The 21,997-nt window shown below is 45.8% G+C and overlaps 2 protein-coding genes across 10 annotated transcripts in view; one reads left to right on the forward strand and one right to left on the reverse strand.

The window, feature by feature from the left end:
* LOC112860835 (phosphatidylinositol 3,4,5-trisphosphate 3-phosphatase TPTE2-like) overlaps nucleotides 1–3,181 on the forward strand; it is a 199,435-nt gene extending 196,254 nt beyond the window's left edge. For all 5 annotated transcript variants that reach the window (XM_086712927.1, XM_086712941.1, XM_086712949.1 and 2 more), the window contains 2 exons: nucleotides 951–1,021; nucleotides 2,907–3,181. In XM_086712927.1, coding sequence (XP_086569053.1) covers nucleotides 951–1,021; nucleotides 2,907–3,021 — 186 coding nt within the window. In that variant the 3' untranslated portion in view covers nucleotides 3,022–3,181. The remainder of the gene's footprint in view (nucleotides 1–950; nucleotides 1,022–2,906) is intronic.
* A 1,765-nt stretch (nucleotides 3,182–4,946) lies between these two features.
* SLC25A15 (solute carrier family 25 member 15) overlaps nucleotides 4,947–21,997 on the reverse strand; it is a 62,896-nt gene continuing 45,845 nt past the window's right edge. For all 5 annotated transcript variants that reach the window (XM_086712977.1, XM_086712970.1, XM_086712965.1 and 2 more), the window contains 5 exons: nucleotides 19,245–19,503; nucleotides 13,755–13,892; nucleotides 9,699–9,868; nucleotides 8,647–8,805; nucleotides 4,947–7,165 (listed from right to left, as the gene is read on the reverse strand). In XM_086712977.1, coding sequence (XP_086569103.1) covers nucleotides 7,041–7,165; nucleotides 8,647–8,805; nucleotides 9,699–9,868; nucleotides 13,755–13,892; nucleotides 19,245–19,503 — 851 coding nt within the window. In that variant the 3' untranslated portion in view covers nucleotides 4,947–7,040. The remainder of the gene's footprint in view (nucleotides 7,166–8,646; nucleotides 8,806–9,698; nucleotides 9,869–13,754; nucleotides 13,893–19,244; nucleotides 19,504–21,997) is intronic.

Consider the following 21,997-nt stretch of genomic DNA (forward strand, 5'->3'; position numbering starts at 1 on the left):
TCCAAGCAGGCTCTGCACAGACAGAACCTGGGGGCTTGAACCCATGAAACCATGAGATCATGACCTGAGCTGAAACCAAGAGTCAGATGCTTAACCAGCTGAGCCACCCAGGCACCTAGGAAAGTTTTTTTTTTAAAAAGTGTTTTTAATCCGATATTTGCCTTACATAAAATGAGAATGTTTGCCATAGTCATTACTCTGAATATCATGAGTGTATAATTTATATTGAGCAGTCATAAAGTGCACGAGTGTTATTCTATATGTAACAAATTTCTAAAGGTCAGTAGTTTCATTTTCCTATTAAAATTATCAAGCAGAACTGCCAACAAGTAACTATGTCGATCAATTTAAAATGTATATCCTGTGCCCTCCTTCATGCCCTGCTTGCTCTCTGTTGTGGGAGAATCTATTCAGTACTGAAAAAAGTATCTGTGTTGAAGCAAGTGACCCATACTGGATTTGAATAACGAAGCCAGTCTGAACTCTCTCTCAGTCGGTGGTCTCTGAGCAGAAGCACTGCTTCAGGCACCGGCCCAAGCAATGTTGGTCATTTTGTGATTTTCAAGAGCCAGGAGATGAAAACACTTTCAAAATGTTTAGGTATTTTTATCACCAATAATGACAATTATCAACGTAGCTGCTCCTTGTAGAAATGGATGCTCTCTTCGGGCATAAACTGGTATAGGTTTCTGTTTAGAACTAAACTATATTAGAAGACTATTGCTTAAAAGTACAGAAAAAATTACATTTCCTTACATTTTGATAGAAATAGCCATTTCTTAAAGCCTCCTCCTTTGTGTCATGAGTATAAAGTTATACACTGTGAGTGCTATGTACTTAATGGCTACAACTGACAAATATAGAAATGAATGGAATTTTAATCCCTTTGGAATTAGCTTTTGGTATCAATTTTACTATGAAAAATAACTTTTTTTTTTTTTAATTTTTAGGTTCTTCCTAAATACTATGACAACTGCCCATTTTTCTTCTGGTTCCATACATCTTTTATACAAAATAACAGGTATGGCTCGGATACAATCCAGTAGAAACAGCTTAATCTTCAAGGTCTGTGTAAAGTGCAAAGGCAAACCTTTTGCTGATTGCCATATGCTCAATTTCCAGAAACCAAGAATCCTCAAATTCCCCAATTCTTCACTGCCTTTCTCCTCTTAATCTGGTTATGTAAAATATATGGCTATTCTTGGAAACTACCGTTGCATTATCCTCAAGGTCCGTGCCCTAGGACTGTTTCACAGAAGTTAAAACATGTTCTGATCATATCTGGAGTATGGTAATAAAGCCCTCCCATGCAAGTTTAGTAGGAGTCTGCTCAGTACCCTGTGGGAGGTCCTCCCAATGTGTTAATTTACCTAGACCGACCACCCACTAAATTCTATGCTCCAAAGGAAGGCATCTTCTAGGGAAGCTTCAGCTAGTTTAAAGGTGATTGACACACTTAGGTCTAGAACAGAAGTTAGAAGACACAGTAAGCATTAATGAAGACCGCTTTAATAGTCTCCCATTTAAAAATGACTTTCTTGGCGTGACTGGGTGGCTCCAAGTCTTGACTTTGGCTCAGGTCATGATCTCACATTTGTGAGTTCAAACCCCGCATTGGGCTCTGTGCTGTCTGCTTGGGATTCTCTCTCTGCCCCTACCCTGTTCATGCTCTCTCTCAAAAAGAAAAGAAAAAAAAAAAAAAACTTTCCCAGTTTATTAGAAAATCATTTTTAAGCTTATTTTTTAAAAAGTATATTGAGTGGGGGAGGGGCACAGAGAGAGGGAGACAGAGTCCCAAGCAGGATCCGCACTGTCAGCTCGGACCCCAAAGTGGGGCTTGACCCAAGACCCAGGAGATCACGACCTGAGCCGAAACCAAGAGTCAGAGGCTTAACCAGCTGAGCCACCCAGGCACCTAGGAAGGTTTTTTAAAAAAAGTAATTATTGACTGAAGATTATTCCAAGAAAACTTCTACTTGTCTGGAAACTCATTCCTGAGTCTAGACATTCTCTAGAATTCTAGTCCTCTAGTACTTTAAGGAGTATTTGTTCTTCAGCGCTGAAAATTTGAGGTGTATTGTTATCATCATACCGTAATCATCATCCAATACAAAAAGGGAAAAATATTCCAGAACCGGAGTTTTGAGGTAGCTGTGACTGTATGTGGCATGAATCGACAGTTCCCATTACATATAATCCCACCCTTTTCTTCAAATCTGACCACCTCCTCTCACACCTCGAGTCCAGTAAAGGCAACAGTAAGTTGAATATCTGGTCTACATCCTTCTGATGCACCTATTTAATGGATAGAGTGAACTTTGGATTTGATGGGGGAATTTTTACCAATTTTTCCCTGGGTGTATACAAACAATAAACTTTGACTCCCAACCTGAGCCAAGCCCCTCAGTCGAGATCTGGGTGAAACTTCATTGGGTGTTACTCTTCCAAAGTGGTTCTTGCCACGGGGCACAATTTTTTCCTTTAAAACACATTGATCATACTAGAGAGGCAATGAGTTAGAAACCTATAAAAGTAAGGAGAGAAGTGATCTAATTTTCCCTACTGCTTGGTATAGCTGTTTTATTAGCTGCAAGGTGGTTAACCGGTCAAAAATGCCTCTGTCCTCATTTAAAAGACTCGGTATTTTATTACTTGGTTTTAATACACACCTCGTCTCTCTGGAGGATTTCACATGGCAATTTATTAATGTCAAATGTCCTTAATCCTATAAAAGGCAATGGGAAAAGAATCGGTGATGTGTAATTACTGATGATTAAGATTCGGTTGGCTGTGGAGAGGTGCGGGGAGCTGGCTAGAGGGGGTCGGACAGAGGCTGCGACTCACCGTGGCAGGTGGGTCTCCTTTTTTACCCTTCTGTGCTTGCAACGATGTTTCTGCTTTTCTAGGCTTTATCTTTCAAGAAAGGAATTGGATAATCCCCATAAACCAAAAACATGGAAAATTTACCGTCCAGAGTTTGCAGTCGAGGCATTTTTTGATGAGGTCGTAGCTGGTACCTAATTAAGCGTAGCTCCCTTTCTTGGACAGAATCAGGTTCTTCACAAGCCCTGCCACATATTTGTAGCTTCTAAACCTCCTTCCTTGCTGGTATCCTTATATTTACATTCATGTACATATGTTTTTGCCAAATCTATTAAATACATACAAAGTAAAATCTCAAGGGTGCTTCTTACTTTCTGAAGGAGTTAGGTCATGTTTGCGAGAACTAACGTTCTTATGCACTATGTTCCAAATTATCACTTGGAAGAACCTTTAAATAACAAACCTTAAAATATTTAAGAATTATGATTCCTCCCAATAATCTGAGTTCACTTACCTAAAATACAAGTATTTCCTGCCTTGTTTTACATTTTAATCTCAGATCAGAAAGGTCACTTGTTTTCTTCCTCTGCTTGATTTATAAACTACTTAACAAACATCAGATTGGCACAAAGACTTGCTTGTTTTCAACCCAGAAAACTGTGCACACAAGCAGACCCACCAGTGCATGGGCTAATTACACACGCAGACTTCGGGGAGGGCACAGGAATCTCGGTAAACACAAGCAGCGGTTACTGAATATTCTATTTATTTTTGCGCCTTCACGAGTGAAGTCCAAGGAAATGTTTGCCTAGAGAGATCTAGATTCTTTTAAAGTCCACCTCCTTCTTCACCAACCCTGCTCACAGCCAAGTTCACTTAAGTTTAGGGAACTCTGTGAAGGAAGGTCATCTTTGCATTGCAAATATCGGTTAGTCCTGTGTCCCCAGGGAATCGTTTTCTCTTACTATTTTATTCCAAGTACCTTCCCCGTCATTGTACCTTGACTGTCCTTATTTATGAACATGGCATGAAAGGTTCACTTTTTCCCTCCAGTCAGCCCACAAGGGGTCCCAGCTGCCAGTGCAGCAACCTACCTGAAGGCTCCTTTTGGAGGAAAAGTCTTTCAAGTTCTCAACGTGTTAGGACTACATTACTTCCTGTAATTTGTGATAGGAATGTGTTGCAGCAGAACAGCTGGTACTGTTTCCTTTAAATTTTTTTAATGTTTAATTTTGAGAGAGAGAGCAAGACAGTGCAAGGGGGGAGGGGCAGAGAAAGGAGACACAGAATCTGAAAGCAGGCTCCAGGCTCTGAGATGTCAGCACAGGGCTCAAACTCACAAATGGCCAGGTTATGACCTGAGCTGAAGTCAGATGCTTAACCAGCTGAGCCACTTAGATGCCCCTGTACTGTATCCTTTAAAACCCATGCAGCAGTGAGCTACAGCGGGCAGATCAGGTGGCAGGCTTAGGTCAGTGGGAAAATACCGAGCTGGCTCAGTGAGGAGCAGTAAGGTCTAGCCCTTCTCAATACTGGCAAGAAGGAAGGAAGGAAACCCCCATTAAGTCTCTTGTTTTTTGAAATATCATAGCCGGGGTTTCTCTTCTCTAACCCTCTAAGGTGCATCAAGATTCCTGGCCCTTATGAGGTGCCACACTATCGTGCTTTTGCTCCTATAAAGAGATTTTATGGGAAGTTTCCACCTTAGAACCCAATGTAAATACTTCCTTCGAACAACTCGAAAGACTTACATCATAATACATCAGAACGATACCAGTTTTCTTAAATAGAATTTACTACCCAGAATAGAATTATCCAAAACTGAATAGCAAGTTTCACTATTTTTTAGAAATAGAACAGCATCCTGCCCCATCAGAAACATCACAGGTACCACCTGGCAGAGGGAGATTAATGCTAGCGGGCCAAGTTTCACAACTGCAGTGTAATAAAGAACACATTTTTGTCAATTTACTTACAGTGAAATTATTTTACATCAGGAATGATGCTGACCAAAAAAAAAAAACGCTCATTGCAATGAAGCCACCGCCTTGAAACCTTACCATACTCTTAAGCAGTCGACAGTTGGTTCTTAGCATGTAAAATACTTAAAACAACTCATGTACTCAAATTTTAGGTAAATAATTTAATGATAGAACACCAGAATTGCTTTAAACACACAACTTCAACTTACTATTTTTGGAGTACAGATCTGAAATGGTACAAATTGTATTCAAATACTGAACCATGAATTAAGCAAATAGAATGGAAAAAAAAATTCCCCTGATTTAGGTTTCATTCCTTACTCTTTTCCTTGCCTCAGACTGCTACTACTGCAGATGTTTAATTGAATCTTAAAAGGACAACATATGAGAAGGTCCCCTGCCAACAGGCCTAACTCAGATGGGCTCACAGATTCTCAAGTAGCTCACTTCCTGCTGGAAGCCAGCCCCATTTTCTATTTTGCTTCGGTCCAGGCCTGTTCAGATGAAGCACCACTCAGTAGCTACTGACCGCTTAAGGTATGGAGAGAAAAGGCAGAAAAATGATTTTCTTTCAAAGAAAACGCAGGTGGCTGACCAGCCATTGCTCCAGAGTCCATCAGGCACAACACTGAGCACCCCTCCCCAAATGTCCACAGCAGCCCCCATGGGTCAGCATGTCACTTCCCTGACCCTCCTGCTTTGGGCATATCAGAAGCTTTGCAGAACACAAAGCTTAAGGAAACCAGAGGTTTCACACAAGGCTTTCATTGTGCCAACAATGACAGAAGCACACGGGACAGACACAGGTCAGCCTGCTTAAAAACACTTGTTACCGAGAGAGTCCTTGCTGGTCTTGGAGCAGCACGGAATGATGGGGCTTGCCTAAGTGGTGACAAGAAGGATCCTCTTAGACCAGGTGACCTGAGCTTCTGTGGTTGTTGTGAGTGCATACATATGGCAGAACTTACTCGGCTTGTTTTCTTGCTTTATAAAGTCACCCCCTATATATAATCATCATGAGGATCCACTGACCGCTGGTACCAAATGTAAAAGGCTCCAACTCCGTAAGAAACATGGCAAGCAGTTACGGATCCCAAGATAAACTTCAGAAAGGGCCAGCCCCGACATCACTCACTGTGGAGGACACGCACTACGTTGTGTCCAGTTCCATCGGAGAGAGGACTTTGCCCACGAGCACCATCACTCAGTCACCAGCCAGGGAAAAGGGCTTCTCTTGGCTTTGGCACTCTGCTCCCTGGAAGGGTTTCTGATCGGTGGAGGCAATGAGTGAGTGTTCAAAAGTGGATCAACAGCCCATAGGTGGTCCAAAGGAATACTCTGGAATCCTACCCAGGCCAGGACCCAGAGACAGAAGCTAAGGGCTGCTGTCAGTCATTGGTCTTCACAAAGCAAAGCAGCACAGTCCCCTCCCCTCAGCCCCTTCCTCAACCTAAAGCCCAGCAGAGGGGAAGTTCTTTGGGAGGGGAGAAGGGAAGTCGGCACAGGTAAGGCTACGCCGCTCTAGGCCTAGATCCCACCTAGAATGTGGCCCCATCTAGAAAATGAATGGCACTATTTTAACAGAACATCCTGGGAAATTCCAAGATGCTTACTCTAAACTTGTATCAGTAACACGGAAGCCACTCCAGTATGCAAGTGTGCTCTCCTCTACCAGTTCTAGGTTGATATTTTAGTTTTCAAGCACCACAGGAAAACTTTTTAAAATTTTAGCCGCTTAGTGTAGTGCATGTGCTAAGCAGATTTTAAAAGAGACCCTACATCTACAATGAGTCAAGTATGCGTTTATAGCCATTTCATGAACATGGTTACCTCTGGGTTTTTCTGGTGAGATCTGAGACTAAACATGGAACCAGCCTTTCTTTTTTAACAACATGCAACCATCCAAACTGCATGGACACACACAGGTTTATGCAAAAGCCCTGACAGAACTATATTTAGCCTTTCAGATTGGACATAGGGGCCAGTGGCTCACCCTAAATGCCCCACCGAGGACAAGAGCAGCAACTTTTCTATTCAATTACAGGCAAAAATTATAGGATATAAAATAGACGCTCTTCCATAAAGTTTAAGATTTAGGGTAGGATAAGGGAAGACCAAAAAATAAAATTCTTATGAAACCAAAGTAATTCTACATTGGTCTTGTACTCCACGAAACCCTGAGATGAACTGTCGTCCTCAAACGCCGATACTTGGATCTAGGTTCACCAGGACACTTCAGTATGCTTCAAACTGGCTCATCATCAACTTCCTGCTGTACTCGTAGGCCAAAAATAGCGCCCCATTGGCAGGGAACGCTCGAATCATAGTAGGTTTCAGTCCAGAATATAAGGCCGTTATTCCTAGAAGACAAAAAGTGACCCAAGTCTGAGACATCACGTGAAACTGCAGAGCACAGGGCTATGTACCTACAAATCCAGACAACGTGCTACAAACCAGTAGGTGATGGAAGAACTTCCTTCCAGGTTTCCCTGGACTAACAGGAACGAAACGGACTAATGGAAACAAGGACAAGCGTCAGGCCTCCCAGCAAAGCTGGCGGATGCTCAGGTAACACACACTAATCTCATGCCTGGTTCATCCCCAGGAAATGGATCAGGCAGAGCGGAGGCCTCACCTGGCAGCCCAGGGCCCCCAGGGGGCAGGGACCATAAGGCATCGGGCGAAGAGCACAGGCGCTTAAGTCCGAGTCCCGTGTCGACTGCTGCACTGCCCAAGGTGGCTATGCAGATCCAGGTGGGTAAGGGAGGTGGGAGGACTCTGTGAAACTATGAAGTGTTCTGCAGCTTTGGGACACGAACCAAACTGTTGCCACACACCGTAACTGTGCTCTCGCTCAAAATCAAGACAGAAGGGCACCTGGGTGGCTCAGTCGGTTAAGCGTCCAACTCAGTTTTGGCTGAGGTCATGATCCCATCATTTGTGGAACTGAGCCCTGCGTCTGGCTCTGAGCTGACAGTTTAGAGCCTGCTTGGGATTCTCTCTCTCTCTGGCCCTCCCCCACTCGTGTTCTCATTCTCTCTCCCTCCTCCCCTGCCCCCACCCCCAAAAATAAACATTAAAAAAAAAAATCAAGGGCCGCCTGGGTGGCTCAGTCTGTTAATCGTCTGACTTCAACTCAGGTCATGAACTCATGGTTCGTGAGTTCGAGCCCCGCGTCGGGCTCTGTGCTGACAGCTCAGAGCCTGGAGCCCGCTTCAGATTCTGTGTCTCCCACTCTCTCTGCCCCTCCCCTGCATGTGCTCTGTCAAAAATAAACAAACATTAAAAAAAATTTTTTTTAATCAAGACAGGGAAGTTCACATCCCAAGTTGTATAGTGGATGCCAGAAGGTCAGGTCTTGACTCACTAGTGGCATGAAACTGGCTTTATACAAACATCACCTGGAGAGTCTTTATATTCCTGTATAACTCTCAAAATGAATAGCAAATTGCCTTCCGGAGGACTTAGCATTAAGCATTTGTTGCGCCTTCCTTTAAATCCCTCAGTGTCTCTGTTAGAGGTCGTTTCTGATCCCATCTGTATTATGTAAAACAAATGGTGCGGCTTCAAAACATTCATCCCCTTGGACACAGACCGTATTTTAAAAATTCTCTCCAGGTGACTTAGAACAAAGACTCCTGGCCCAGAAGTGAAGAATAACAACTTCAAACATGGCTGAGAATGAAAGGAGTCTAAAGAAAGGGTGTGAAGACAGCACCAGGGCTGGAGACAGGCGGCAGGGGGAGAGCGCAACCACACTCCCTGATCGACCTCGGGAAGGTTGGCGGAGAAACGACCACACTGGACACACCTACTCTGTTTCTGCAACGAGCGGACTCACCTTCATTTTTCACGATGCTGATCAAGGTTCCGACAAATCCTGCCTGTTTTCCAGACATGGAAAGGACTTGGATTCTGGATTTGACGCAATCCACTGGGTACACGGCCAGCCAGAGGCAGATTCCACCAACTCCACCGCTTAACATCAAAGGGACAGGGCCTGGGCGAGGAAATCAGCAAACAGCGTTTTGCCTCAAGAACAGCATTTCCAGAGGTCAGGGTAGCAGCGGCTGCAGGCAGGTGCAAATAAAATTGCTAACGCGCAGAGCACAGTCCTCAGAAGGAGCGGCCAAAGCTCTGCGGGCACAAGGTCCCTTGTGGCACTCGGGGTCGGCCCCTCATCGTGCCAGGTCCGTGCTGATCCCTGTGGCCTGTCTTCCAGGGGGCCGGCCCACACAGAAGCAGCACGCCCCGCCGGGAGGAATGAGAACGGTGGCCACTGAGACATAGGCCACGATCTCTTCACCTCTCTCACTCTCAAGTGTTTCGATATTTTAATGCCTCACGGCCCTGATTCTTCCTTTACCATGAAAACCCAAATTGTCTTATTAAGCACAACGGTTAAGCCTGGGAGCCTGCCGAACCCCAGAGTGAAGTCCAAAACACTGAAGGGAGGTGTTTGAGAAAAAAAAGGAATCATTCATGAGAGCCAAACGTGGCCATTGTTTGTCATGAGTCATGACAGGAGTCAAGCAGCTCAATAGGATTATCTAGAAAGAACTACACTTTTCAGCGCTCTGGAAACACTCGAGATTTATTACCAAGTTTTAAGCTTACTGCAAAATCCTTTATGGGCCATTCACCCATTTATTGGAGATTTCCCACAGGGAAGGTAATTTTGATATTCTCCCCTAACACATGTTATTCCAGTAAAGAAGTTTGGGATGCACGGCTTCATCCCCGTCCCGGGGACATTACCACACCGACAGGAAGGTGCCAAGTTCCCTGCCGGCCTCCAGAAACACCAGACAGACTCCCACAGCACACCTGGCCACCACGCCACTCTGGGGCACAGCCCATCCCAGCCCACTGGGTCAACGTGGGCACACCTACCTAGTTCATCCTTCGATCTTCCTGATGCAAAAAACGACCTGCTCAGTTCGTAGCCGCCGAAGAAGAAGAAATAGCCTGGCACCTCTCGGAGTAAAGTGCTGGAGAGGCCGTGGTAGAAGCCCAAGGGGCCGTCCTTCCTGAGGACGCTCTTCACCACGGACCAGACTGTGCTGTGAGGAGACAGTGAGCCGCGCTTAGGGCAGGCAGCAGCTGATTCTAGAAACCAAGGGACCCGGATTCTGAGAACAGAAGGCTTCTACTGAGAGGAAATCTCAGAGAAGCGCAGTTATTTTAGGACCAGTGTTCTCATAAACTATCCGATGACAAAGACATTTCATTAAAGTGCATTTGTACAAAGCTGGGTGTGCCCGCCGCACCCCCCGCCAAGATTTCAACAGACTGCCAGAACCCCGTCTCACACGGAAGCATGGTGTTCACACATCCCAAGTGGGCTGGGGATCGAGCCTACTCAGCAAAGGAGGGCCTGAGAGTACTCATGGAAAAGGAGTTCCCTGGAGTTTTGGAAAATCAGGGCCTCTGGCCGTGGACAAAACAAGCGACAGACCCGGACCAGAACGGACGTGGCAAAGGGAGCTCACAGAGCTCCTTTTGGCTAACTGCTGGTCTCACATCACATGCAATGACTTGTGTAGCACACACGAAACAGAAGGGAAAGACGCAGACAGCACCGGGCACCACTCCCACCCCTCCCACCCAAGGACCCCTCTCTGGAGGGGATCTTCAGGAATCTGCCCCACAGCTCCCCCCCCCCCCGCTCCATGTAAAGGACCCTCCGAAGATGTGCAAATAAAATCCAACCCCGTTTGGCAAGCAGAGAAAGAGAGGTTTGTGAAAGCCAGATAAGCTTTTTTTTATTTTTATTTTTATATGGCTTGCATCCTCTGGCCCTCAATAAACAAATTCCTTAGTTCCTCATTTGAAAATAAAAAGTGCAGGGGCGCCTGGGTGGCGCAGTCGGTTAAGCGTCCGACTTCAGCCAGGTCACGATCTCGCGGTCTGTGAGTTCGAGCCCCGCGTCGGGCTCTGGGCTGATGGCTCAGAGCCTGGAGCCTGTTTCCAATTCTGTGTCTCCCTCTCTCTCTGCCCCTCCCCCGTTCATGCTCTGTCTCTCCCTGTCCCAAAAATAAATAAACGTTGAAAAAAAAAATTAAAAAAAAAAAAAAAAAAAAAAAAAAGAAAATAAAAAGTGCATTCATACATTCTAGAGGTCGTTATCAAAGATGTAAGAGAGCCAATACCCATCTTTTTCCAACAGCAAATGAGTGAAATTACAATAAGGAGCTGTACAAACTCAGCAAAAATAAAATGGTGTTGTATTTGCCCAGGCCCCTACCTCCCACCAGTCCTACCCTCCCCAACCTTTGTTTTGAACTGATGTGTACTGAGGCATTTGGTTCAGGTGCTTCAGGTTTGTTTTCCTCTGTGCTAGTACAGAGAAATGAACAACGGAGTAAATGTTACTTGAAGGCAAGACAAAGGAAATTCTTAGAAATACCTGGAGGGTGGGGCACCTGGGTGGCTCAGTCTGACTTTGCCTCAGGTCATGATCTCACGGTTGGTGAGTTTGAGCCCCACATCAAGCTCTCTGCTGTCCTCAGAGAGCCGGCTTTGGATCCTCTGTCTCCTCCCTCTGCCCCTCCCTGCTTGTGCCCTCTCTCTCAAAAAAATTCCTGTAGGGCAAGAAGCACCAAGAATTTAGTTTTTCAAGAAGTAGGTATGTAATAATTTTTATTTCAAGCTGCTCAGAGCCTTGTAGCAGCCGGGATGCAGGACACTTTCTGCTAGACCCCTCTTCCTGACGGTGGGCACCATGGCAGGCTTTACCCATCAGAAAAACAGTACCAGAAACACCTGCTCAGTGCAGTGTAGAGAACCCCTCGCTTCTCACTTAGCTCAGCAGGTGACCCTGGCTTGGACCAGTGGAGGATCAAACCGAAGGTAATAAAAGGCCCTTTAGAAGGCTTCCTCAGGCATCACCTATTGGCCAGGTCCTTCCTGCAACTCAGCTCCCATTCTACAATGGGAATGTAACAAAGTAATTCAACTCAGTGCCTTCCGATCCAAGTTTTAACCCTAAGCTACTATACCCCTGCGTGGGCACTGCCACACCTAAAATACTGTCAACCAATATTTACTTTTGTGCAAGGTATCCATTTTCCTAAGTCTTTGGCCCCAAAATTTACTTTCTTAAAAGTACCTTTACTAAGGGGCATGAGAGCAACTTTCTGGGTGTTGTTAATATTCTACCTCTTGATCTGGGCCCTGGTTTCAACTATGTTTGTTTTAGGACTATAGAACCCCACACTTATGATTTCTGCATATGTATTATAGTTCAATAAAAAGTTTTAAAGACTTGCATTTTTGGACCCCTAAGCTAGGACTAGATTCAAACTGGCTGTAATGAATCTCAAGGGTACAGGATATAGAGCTCTGTTATACAAACACCATCCTCACTAGGAGACTAACTCTGTAAATGGCTGATTTATCGGTTTTTTTCCCAGCAGATTTACAGACTTTGAGTAAACCACACTGACAAGAACTTTGGTCAGCCAGATGTTAAGATAAACAAACAAGTGTTGAGATTAACAAAGACAATAAATTGCTTTAGAATCCAAATAAATCATACTGTATATGACACACTCTCATGAGGTAACTAGAATCTATTTTAAAGACTGAAGGGGAAAAGGATAAAAAGAAGATTCAAAGGGTACATGTACCCCAATGTTTATAACAGCATAATGAACAATAGCCAAACTATGGAGAGAGCCCAAGTGTCCACTGACTGATGGATAAAGATGTAGCGTGTGTGTAAATATATACACATTGCCATTTGCAATGATGTGGATGGAGCTAGAAGGTATTATGCTAAGCAAAATAAGCCAGAGAAAGACAAATACTATATTATTTCACTCATATGTGGAATTTAAGAAACAACACAGATGAACATGTGGGAAGGGCAGGGGAAGAGAAGGGAGGGAAACAAACAAGAGACAATGACAGAGAACAACCTACGGGTTGACAGAGGGAGATGGGTGAGGGGATGGGCTAAATGGGTGATGGGCATTAAGGAGGGCACTTGGGATGAGCACTGGGCATCATAGGTCAGTGATGAATCACCTAATTCCACTCCTGAAACCAATACTGCACTGTATGTTAACTAAAATTTAAATTTTAAAAATTTTTGGAAGAATTTGCTTACAGAAAAAAGATAAAGAAGACTTAAACATGATTAACTAATGTGGCCTAATAGATGTATAGAATACTATGTTCAATAAATGAATATATGGTCTCATTAAAAGACTGAGGGGGAAGGGCACCTGGGTAGCTCAGTTGATTGAGTGTCAGACTCTTGATTTTGGCTCAGGTCATGGGATTGAGCCCCGTGTCGGGCTCAGTGCTGAGTGTGGATCCTGCTTGGGATTCTCTCTCTCTCTCTCTCAAATAAATAAATGAATAAATGAGGCAATATTTATTAGAAAAAAAAAGACTGAGGAAGAGAGTGGGTTGATGGTCACAGAGTAGCTCACAAGGGCTCTGAGGAGTTTTTTTTAGAACATGGGCCCTCTGTGGGTACATGTGAAGGATCAGGGAGGGAAGTAAGGAAGTTACCCTGGCATGTGGGGTGATCACCCATGTGAGACCTGGGAATGGCCGTCAAATATTCATCTCAGAGCCCAAACTGATACTTATGAAGGCTCAGCTCTCAGACACGTTCCAAAGCTGTCTGCTATGTGCCTCCTACACAGCTGGGGATCATGCCTCACGCACTCAACACGCCAAGAGCAGTATTAGCTCCTGGCTTACTTCTCAGCTATTAAATATCTGCCGACTGCTCTGATGTGGGGGTGGCGGTGGGTGCAGCCATCACAGGCAGTCCGTCCAGAAAGTTATCCTCTGGCAGGGGAAAGAGTTCTGAAAACAGTATTTTGGAGTAGATAAATCCATTTCTCTCACTTAGTTTGAGTACAATATAAAATATACAAATACTGCAGCAAGGCAACAGAGACCCAACACTTGTGCCCAAGCAGTGCTTACTTATGGCTTCTGGCTATCTTTCCCGACGACTCCATTTCATGCATGGTCTGTAGTCGGCACTTCACGAGTTCAGTGGGGCAAAGCACGAGAGCAGCAAAGGCAGAGGCGAAGGAACCAGCGGCCGCGTTCTGCAGATCACTGGAAGGAGACAAGCAGTTATTCATTCATTCAGCATTCACCATGCAGAGCACTCGGGCAGTGAGGGACAGCCACCATCAAAGAGAGGAACACTTGGGAACCTGCACGTGGTGTTTCATCTAAGGGTCTCACAACCCTTGGGAGGCTGACAGCAACACCCCAACTGTCATGTGGCAACACAACACACAGAATACGTAGAACGCATGCTACTACCAAGTAGCAATACTAGGAATTCAAACGCAGGTCTGCCTGACTGAAAAACCCATGCTCCTTCATCAGTCAAAGTGCTATGCACCGAATGTATCCCCCACCCCCAACTCTCTCTGCTGAAGCCTTAATCCCAAATATGCTGGTATTTCAGGAGGGACTTTGGAAGGTAATCAGACGGAGAGGAAATCGCAAGGGTAGAACCCCCAGGATGGAATTAGTGTCCTTATAAGAGACCACCTAGCTCTCTCTCCACCCACTGAGGACACAGCAAGAAGGTGTCCCTCTACAAACCAGGAAGTGGACCCTTACCAGACACCAAATCAACCAGCACTATGACCTTGGGCTTTCCAGTCTCCAGAACTGTGAGAAACAAAGGTTTGTTTAAACTACCCAGTTTGCAGCCACTCTGGAAAACAGTGTGGAGTTTCCTCAAAAAATTAAAATTAGATCTACCCTACGACCCAGCAGTAGCACTGCTAGGAATTTACAGAAGGGATACAGGAGTGCTGACGCACAGGGGCACTTGTACCCCAATGTTTATAGCAGCACTTTCAACAATAGCCAAATTATGGAAAGAGCCTAAATGTCCATCAACTGATGAATGGATAAAGAAGATGTGGTTTATATACATAATGGAATACTACTTGACAACGAGAAAGAATGAAATCTGGCCATTTGCAGCAACATGGATGGAACTGGAGAGTGTAATGCTAAGTGAAATAAGTCAGGCAGAAAAAGATAACCATGTTTTCACTCATATGTGGATCCTGAGAAACTTAACAGAAGACCGGGGGGAGGATATGGGGGGGCGGGGAAAGTTACAGAGAGGGAAGGAGGCAAGCCATAAGAGACTCTTAAATACTGAGAACAAACTGAGGGTTGATGGGGGGTAGGGGAGAGGGAAAAGTGGATGATGGGCATTGAGGAGGGCACCTATTGGGATGAGCACTGGGTGTTGTATGGAAGCCAATTTGACGATAAACTATATATATGTATAAAAAAAATAAACCACCCAGTTGATGGTATTTTGTTACAGCATCCAGAAGTAAGACACAATGACATATAAAACAAAATAAGGGGCGCCTGGGTGGCGCAGTCGGTTAAGCGTCCGACTTCAGCCAGGTCACGATCTTGCCGTCCGCGAGTTCGAGCCCCGTGTCGGGCTCTGGGCTGACGGCTCGGAGCCTGGAGCCTGTTTCCGATTCTGTGTCTCCCTCTCTCTCTGCCCCTCCCCCGTTCATGCTCTGTCTCTCTCTGTCGCAAAAATAAATAAACGTTGAAAAAAAAAAAAAAAAACCAAAATCAAAAGGGGAGGAAGAAAAGGGGGGTGGGGGGGGAGGAGAGAGGAAAAAAATCACCCATACTCCCACCACCACCCCAAAGGCACCCGTTATTAATACTTCAGAGTATCTGCCACTAAGCTTTATAAAACTAGGTTCCAAGGCTATCCCCACATGCCCAAAAATCCAACCTGGAGCAACCAGATATGTAACGTAACTGCCCAGATGAAAGCCCGGGATGAATTTTTAACCATAAAGCTGCTCATCGCAAAGTGTCTTCCCAGTTCTGCTGACCTCCTGACCTCAGCAACAGAGGGCACCAGGAGGCTGCAATAGTACTGAAGGAGGGGGTGAAGCCAGTGCCAGTCAGCAAGCTCGACAGTTGGAGGCAAAAAGGCTAAGTCGGAAATCTAAATGGAGGAACGCACAGAAACCAGAAGTATTCACCTCACCTCAAAAGGGTTTGGTACCACTGGCCACAGTCACCAGCAGGGCTGTGAAACTGAGGTCCGATGAGTCCAAAAATATGGGGAGAAGCCTGAGAAATCGGTCATCAGGAATTATTCTGTGAGTGTTCATGGGGGCCAGAAAATAAGACCCTTTCCAACCCGGGCAGTGTTCTGCCACAGGAGCTCAGCTGGCACATGGGGTTGGGCAAGGAAGCAGCAAGAGGCTCACAGCAGGACAGTGGGCTCCCTGACACTCCCCCGTTAAATGCCAGCATACCACTGTCACTGGACAACTGGGATGACACCCCCCGGGAGGTAAGCCCCCCAGGTGACTGCCCTGGGTAGAGATCCCAACAATTTTCCTCCAAACCATGAGCAAGAGCCTAATAGACCTAACATGTTCACTCATCCTCAAGTTATGTCCAACAGTTACATAAACTGACATCAGACGTTAGTATAAAATCAAGGGCTTCCTCCAATCTCAGCCCCCTCTCCTATCCCCAGGTGACCTGGCCTTGGTGCTGCGGGCAGACAGGAGGAGGGTGCCCCGGGTCCAGCCGGTCGGCTGCACACCCAGGTCTCAGAATAGCTGGCCTGGAGGGAGGCTTCTTCCAGGAGCAAGACGCTGCTTTGAGTAGAGACTTGCTCTTCATTTCAGAGAATTAAATATCAGCCCATCACCTGGTGAGAGCCAGACACACGACTATCCTTGCTCTCAGCTTCTAGTGTGTGGAAAGTGCCCAACACCACTCACACTGTTCCTTCCCTGCCTTTTACTCCTGCCTGGCTGGTTGTCAACGCCAAAGCTTCAGGGGGTTTCTGTGGTCTTTCAGCCAGCCTGCAGATCCATACCTGGTCTCCCTCAGGGACTCTCTGTCAACTTGAGACAGGCAACAGTCAATTAGGGTCATTAACCAGAGTTGCCAAGTTTGCCGGAACAGAGGCGGCATCAATAAATGGGGACATCTATCAATCTAAGACACAATAATGGCTCAGCCACCTGAAGGAATACCGAGCATGCTGTTCCAGCACAACAAGGCAGATCAGGTGTGCAGTAGACTTTGGCTCTCCGATAAATAGTCTCATCTTCCAGGGCACTAAATAAGGTAGGCCGGCCCAAGACTGCACCTGCCGTAAAGGCGTTCAGAACTGGAACTGAAGCTTCAGTAGGCCTAGGATGGGGTTTTGTAAGAATCCGCTGTTTGTCACCCCTTCAACAAACAAGTACCTGGACACGCCTGCCGTGTTTAGACCCCATGCAGCCAAAGGTCAAAGGAGAACATGACTCAGGGTGGAATTTAAACCATGGACGGACAAATATTTACGAATTTGCTGAAATTCACAGTAGTTTCTTCCAAGCAGTGCTTTCCTTTCACTGCTTCTGCTGATTTATCTTTTCTCTAGACCTGACCCACGGTCCAGAGCCCCGACTCTGGTCTTAGGGAAAGAACACCAGATGGGGGCCCAGAAGGCATGGGTTTGAGTCCTGCTCTCTGTTATGAGCTCAGATAATATGATCCTAAGCCTGTCAGGATCTGCATGAAATTCCCCCCATCTGTAACACAATTAACACCATCCACCGGCTTTGCTGCTCTCGCAGGACATCAGTGAGGGCTAAAAACAAAAACAAAAAACACAAGAAAAACAAAAACGAACCAAAAAACCACGATAGCCGTGGGAGTCATAGCTCTGTCAACTCTAAGGTAGCGTTTTCCCAACAGGCAATAACTACACACTGTTCTGAATGATGAAAAAGCAGCCCTTTCCCACGCCAAGACCAAAAAAAGAGGAGGGTGCTGGGTTAGGCCAAGTGAAATAGGCCGGCTTCTTTGTTGCAGGACTTCCTCCGGGACCTCATGTGGCTGCTGTCTTCTCTGCAAGGCGTTCTCCTCTGGAGATGCTGCAGGGGACCTAAACCCCAGGTCTCCTCATGTAGAAAGTCTCCCCCCTTGAGCAGGGAGGGCGACACTCACTACAGTGTTCTTCCCATCAGTCTATCATGAGATCCCACCTTCTCCTCGTTTGTTTCTTGCGTATTTCTTTACTTCATCTCTTTTTCCTGACCCCTCTGTGCTGGAAGGTCCTAGAATCAGTGCGCAGCCCCCTACAGAAGCTATCTCCCTGGGTGATTTCATCCAGTCCCCTTAAAAAACAAGTTCCATCCATCAAGACAAAATTCCCGCCTGCAAAAGGGCACGTCTTAAAGACCACTAGGCACCTCCAGGGAACTACTGGACAAAAGGGACCTACTTTTAGTCAAGTGGGACCCGAGTTGCAATAGGGTTTCCAATTCCTACCAATACAACCCGTAAGAACCATGCAGCTGAGGGGCGCCTGGGTGGCGCAGTCGGTTAAGCGTCCGACTTCAGCCAGGTCACGATCTCACGGTCCGTGAGTTCGAGCCCCGCATCAGGCTCTGGGCTGATGGCTCGGAGCCTGGAGCCTGTTTCCGATTCTGTGTCTCCCTCTCTCTCTGCCCCGCCCCCGTTCATGCTCTGTCTCTCTCTGTCCCAAAAATAAATAAAACCGTTGAAAAAAAAAATTTTTAAAAAAGAACCATGCAGCTGATACAATTTAAGTGATTTTTAAAAATTCAACGTTCAGAAAAGGGTTGGCTACACATCCCAGTGTTTCCCGAGTTCTTCCTAGTTGCTGTGTACGTAAATATCCAAGGGATGGCCAAGCACATGGCAGAGTCTGACGTTTGGGGCAGACATGGCCAAACAGGTTCATCTCCATCTTCTGAGATGCTGCCGACTCTTCCTAAAATTCCAAGTGTCTCTCAGACTGGCTCAGGCAGCTTCTTCCAATCTTCCGCATTTTGCCGATGAAGTGGAATCCCAAACGTGGCTCCCAGGCTGCATCTGTGGCTCTGGTCCAGCACCTGTGCCCACAAGAGAAGTAGTACCACCTGCAGCGTCTGAAAAGCATCTTCGTGAAGGACACCAATACATAAGGGTGTCTCCTTCTCCGTGGTACATTACAGGCAATCCTCGTCCTGCAGAATTCGTGGTTTGCAAGTTTTATAGGATGACAACGTATTCCTCCATAACCAGAGAGAAAGTGGGTTATTTTAAAAAAGGAAACATCCTTCCCATAAGGTATCACAAAAATCTTGACTATACAACAACGTTGTCTTTAAGAGTTTTTTTTAATGTTTATTTTAGAGACAGTGAGAAAGAGAGAGACAGAGCATTAGCAGGGGAGGGGCAGAGAGAGAGGGAGACACAGAATCCGAAGCAGGCTCCAGGCTCTGAGCTGTCAGAACAGAGCCCGACGTGGGGCTTGAACCCACGAACCGTGAGATCATGACCTGAGCCGAAGTCGGACGCTCAACCGACTGAGCCACCGGGCGCCCCCAACAATGTTGTCTTTTGAAACAAACTGAGCAGGTATTAGTGCCCACGACTCACCTTAGCTTGGCCTGCTTTTCCAATCCAACCACTTTCCGCACCACCTGTTGGCAGAAGCCGTAGCACATGAAGAGGACAGAGTTCTCGGCGATGTTGGCAATCAGCGCTGGGCTGGTCCCCTTGTAGAAGCCGCGGAAGCCCACTTGGGAGTAGGTTTTCAGGCAGCAGTCGGTGAGGCCCCTGTACAGGTCGGGGAACGTCTGCATCTTCACTTTCACGGTGTCAAAGGGCTGCCCGGTCAGTACACATGCCGTGCCCCCTACAACCAGGACAGAAATCTCCAGCACGAGTCTACGTGTGTTAGAGTGCAGCCTCAAATACCCACAGAAACGAGAGGGGAGCAGCCTACCCCAGGGCTTACTTACGCTTGTGTTCATTCGACTTCTTCCTCCCCCAAACCTTCGAGCCCAGTCCAATAAACCACACAGGGTCCCCAATGTGCCCGGCACCCAGCTACAGCCCTCAAAGAGCTCACCCTCGGTAGGAGACTGATGTGTGTTCAACAGTCAAAACCAGAGGATGCAAAAGAGTGGAGTGTGTTCTCGGGTGTCAGCTTGGGGTCAGAGGGACCTGGGCTTGAGGCCTGGCTCTGCTGTGACATCCCAGACAAGCAATACCAATTCTGAGCCCTGGTTCCTCAATCAGTTAGCACGAGGATTAAATAAAAATGGATGAAAAGACTTAACGTAACGGCTGCTGAGCAAGTGGTTAATAAATAGCACTTAGTCTCTGTGTACATGCAACCATATAAAAGGAAGGGAAGGAAAGTCTGGCAGGAGCTAATCACTCCCCTTTGCCTAATGCCCAGCCGTACTGATGATTATCAGAAAAACAGAGGAAGAAGCAATAGGTAAAGGCGACAAAGAGTCTGGCCAATCGCTAAAGAGCTAAACTTTGACTCTGCTCAGTACAAATCACATATTTTTGCACTTTTATACTGTAAGACATTAGAAAACAGCAAGATCAAAACTGCGTCAGATGACTTCAATAAAAATTCTGAACATAAGGGAAATAATGAACTATAACCACCCTGTGATATCCCAGACCCCGGACTGGGTCAGCATTTGTGAAATGCCGCAAGACTTCCATCTTCCTGGGGCCTAAGAGGCCACTGTAGCTCAGACATTCCCTGCTTGTGTCAGGAAACATAACCATCGGATGAAGTTTTTAAAGCTTCATCAAAACTGAAGTCTTACATTAAATATTTAAGGAATGCAACTTCATAATTTGACATTACACATAGTTACCCCAACTAAACTGTGCAAAGCAAAGATAAGAGAGGTCCTGTCTCAAATAACCCCAAGTAATTACTGGCAGATAAAAAGACATTTTCAAGGAGTTCTGAAAACTGAACTCTTCTCTTAAGCAATCACAAGTGTGATCTCTGGGATCCTCTCCCCACTGTTCATTTGTTCTAGGAGAGTAATGATACATTCCCACCGAATTAGTAGTTCTGAAATAGTAGAATATAATTCAATAAGAGGTTACTACCATTAGGGTTATTCTTTGCCAGGTATTGAGAAGAATAAAATAAGACCCTAAATCAAAAAATAATTCAATCATTTGAAAAGAGGAGGTGAATGTCAGCATGTTTAAAGAGGATACATAATCTAGGTAATCTAGGTAACCTAGATGCAGATACACTGAATAAAGCATTCAATTTAGAGCATCACAATTTTAACTGGAAGTTTCCATATTTTAACCCAGTCATCCCTAACAGTTCCACATCACAGGTTGCTAATAGACACATTTGTTGCATATCTGTAACAGTTACATTTCCAACAGAGAGAAGGTAGGAAGCTAGCACATTTTCAAATGCTTACAACAATTGTCTCCTCTCATCTACGGAGGTAAGTTGACTCTCCTGTAATTTACCACGAATGACACTGTCGAGGCACTGCTGAGCCCCACTCATGTGGATGAGGACTACTCTGAACACCAGCACCAGTCACTGAGACCTAGTAGGTGCTTAGATACCCATCAAGTATCCACGAAGCTGTGAATAATTTGCAGGAATATTTCTCCACTTACTTAGAGCAGAGACCTCTGATCATCTCATTCTCCCTGAGAGACAAGTGGAAACAGCATCTACATTTTTTTGTAGGTATCCCAACAGGCCCTGCATTTTATTCTGCAAGACAGGCACTCAGACCATGGTACACTCTGCATTTCACCAAGGTCAGTGTTGTGGGTTTTCTCTGCTCTACACAACTGAGTCAGCAATGACTGGCAGGGCAGGGATGGTGTCAGTGGTGAAAGTAGGGAAGATAGAGCTAAAGACCAAAAAGCAGACCCTTGACCACCCTGTCCACCTATGCAAAACAGAGAATCTCAAACTCAGTGGAAGCACTCAATAAATGTTCTGTTTAACAGCACTGGAAGCATAGCATTTTTAAAATATTCTAATGAAAAATGCTCTTGATGGACTAAATCCTCCAATCAAAAGACACAGGGTAAGGAGGCTTGGCTGGCTTAGTTGGTAGAGCATGTAATGCTTGATCTCAAGGTTGTAAGTTCAACTCCCATGCCAGGTGCAGAGTTTACTTAAAGAAAAAAAGAGGGGGCGCCTGGGTGGTTCAATCAGTTAAGCGTCCCGACTTCGACTCAGGTCACGATCACACAGTTCGTGAGTTTGAGCCCTGCATCAGTCTCTGCACTGACAGCTCGGAGCCTGGAGCCTGCTTCAGATTCTGTGCTTCTCTCTTTCTCTGACATTCCCCTGCTAGTGCTCTGTCTCTCTCTCGGTCTTAAAA

Source organism: Puma concolor, chromosome A1 (assembly GCF_028749965.1).
Source record: "Puma concolor isolate L17-30 chromosome A1, mPumCon1.1.hap2, whole genome shotgun sequence".
Lineage (NCBI taxonomy): Eukaryota > Metazoa > Chordata > Mammalia > Carnivora > Felidae > Puma > Puma concolor.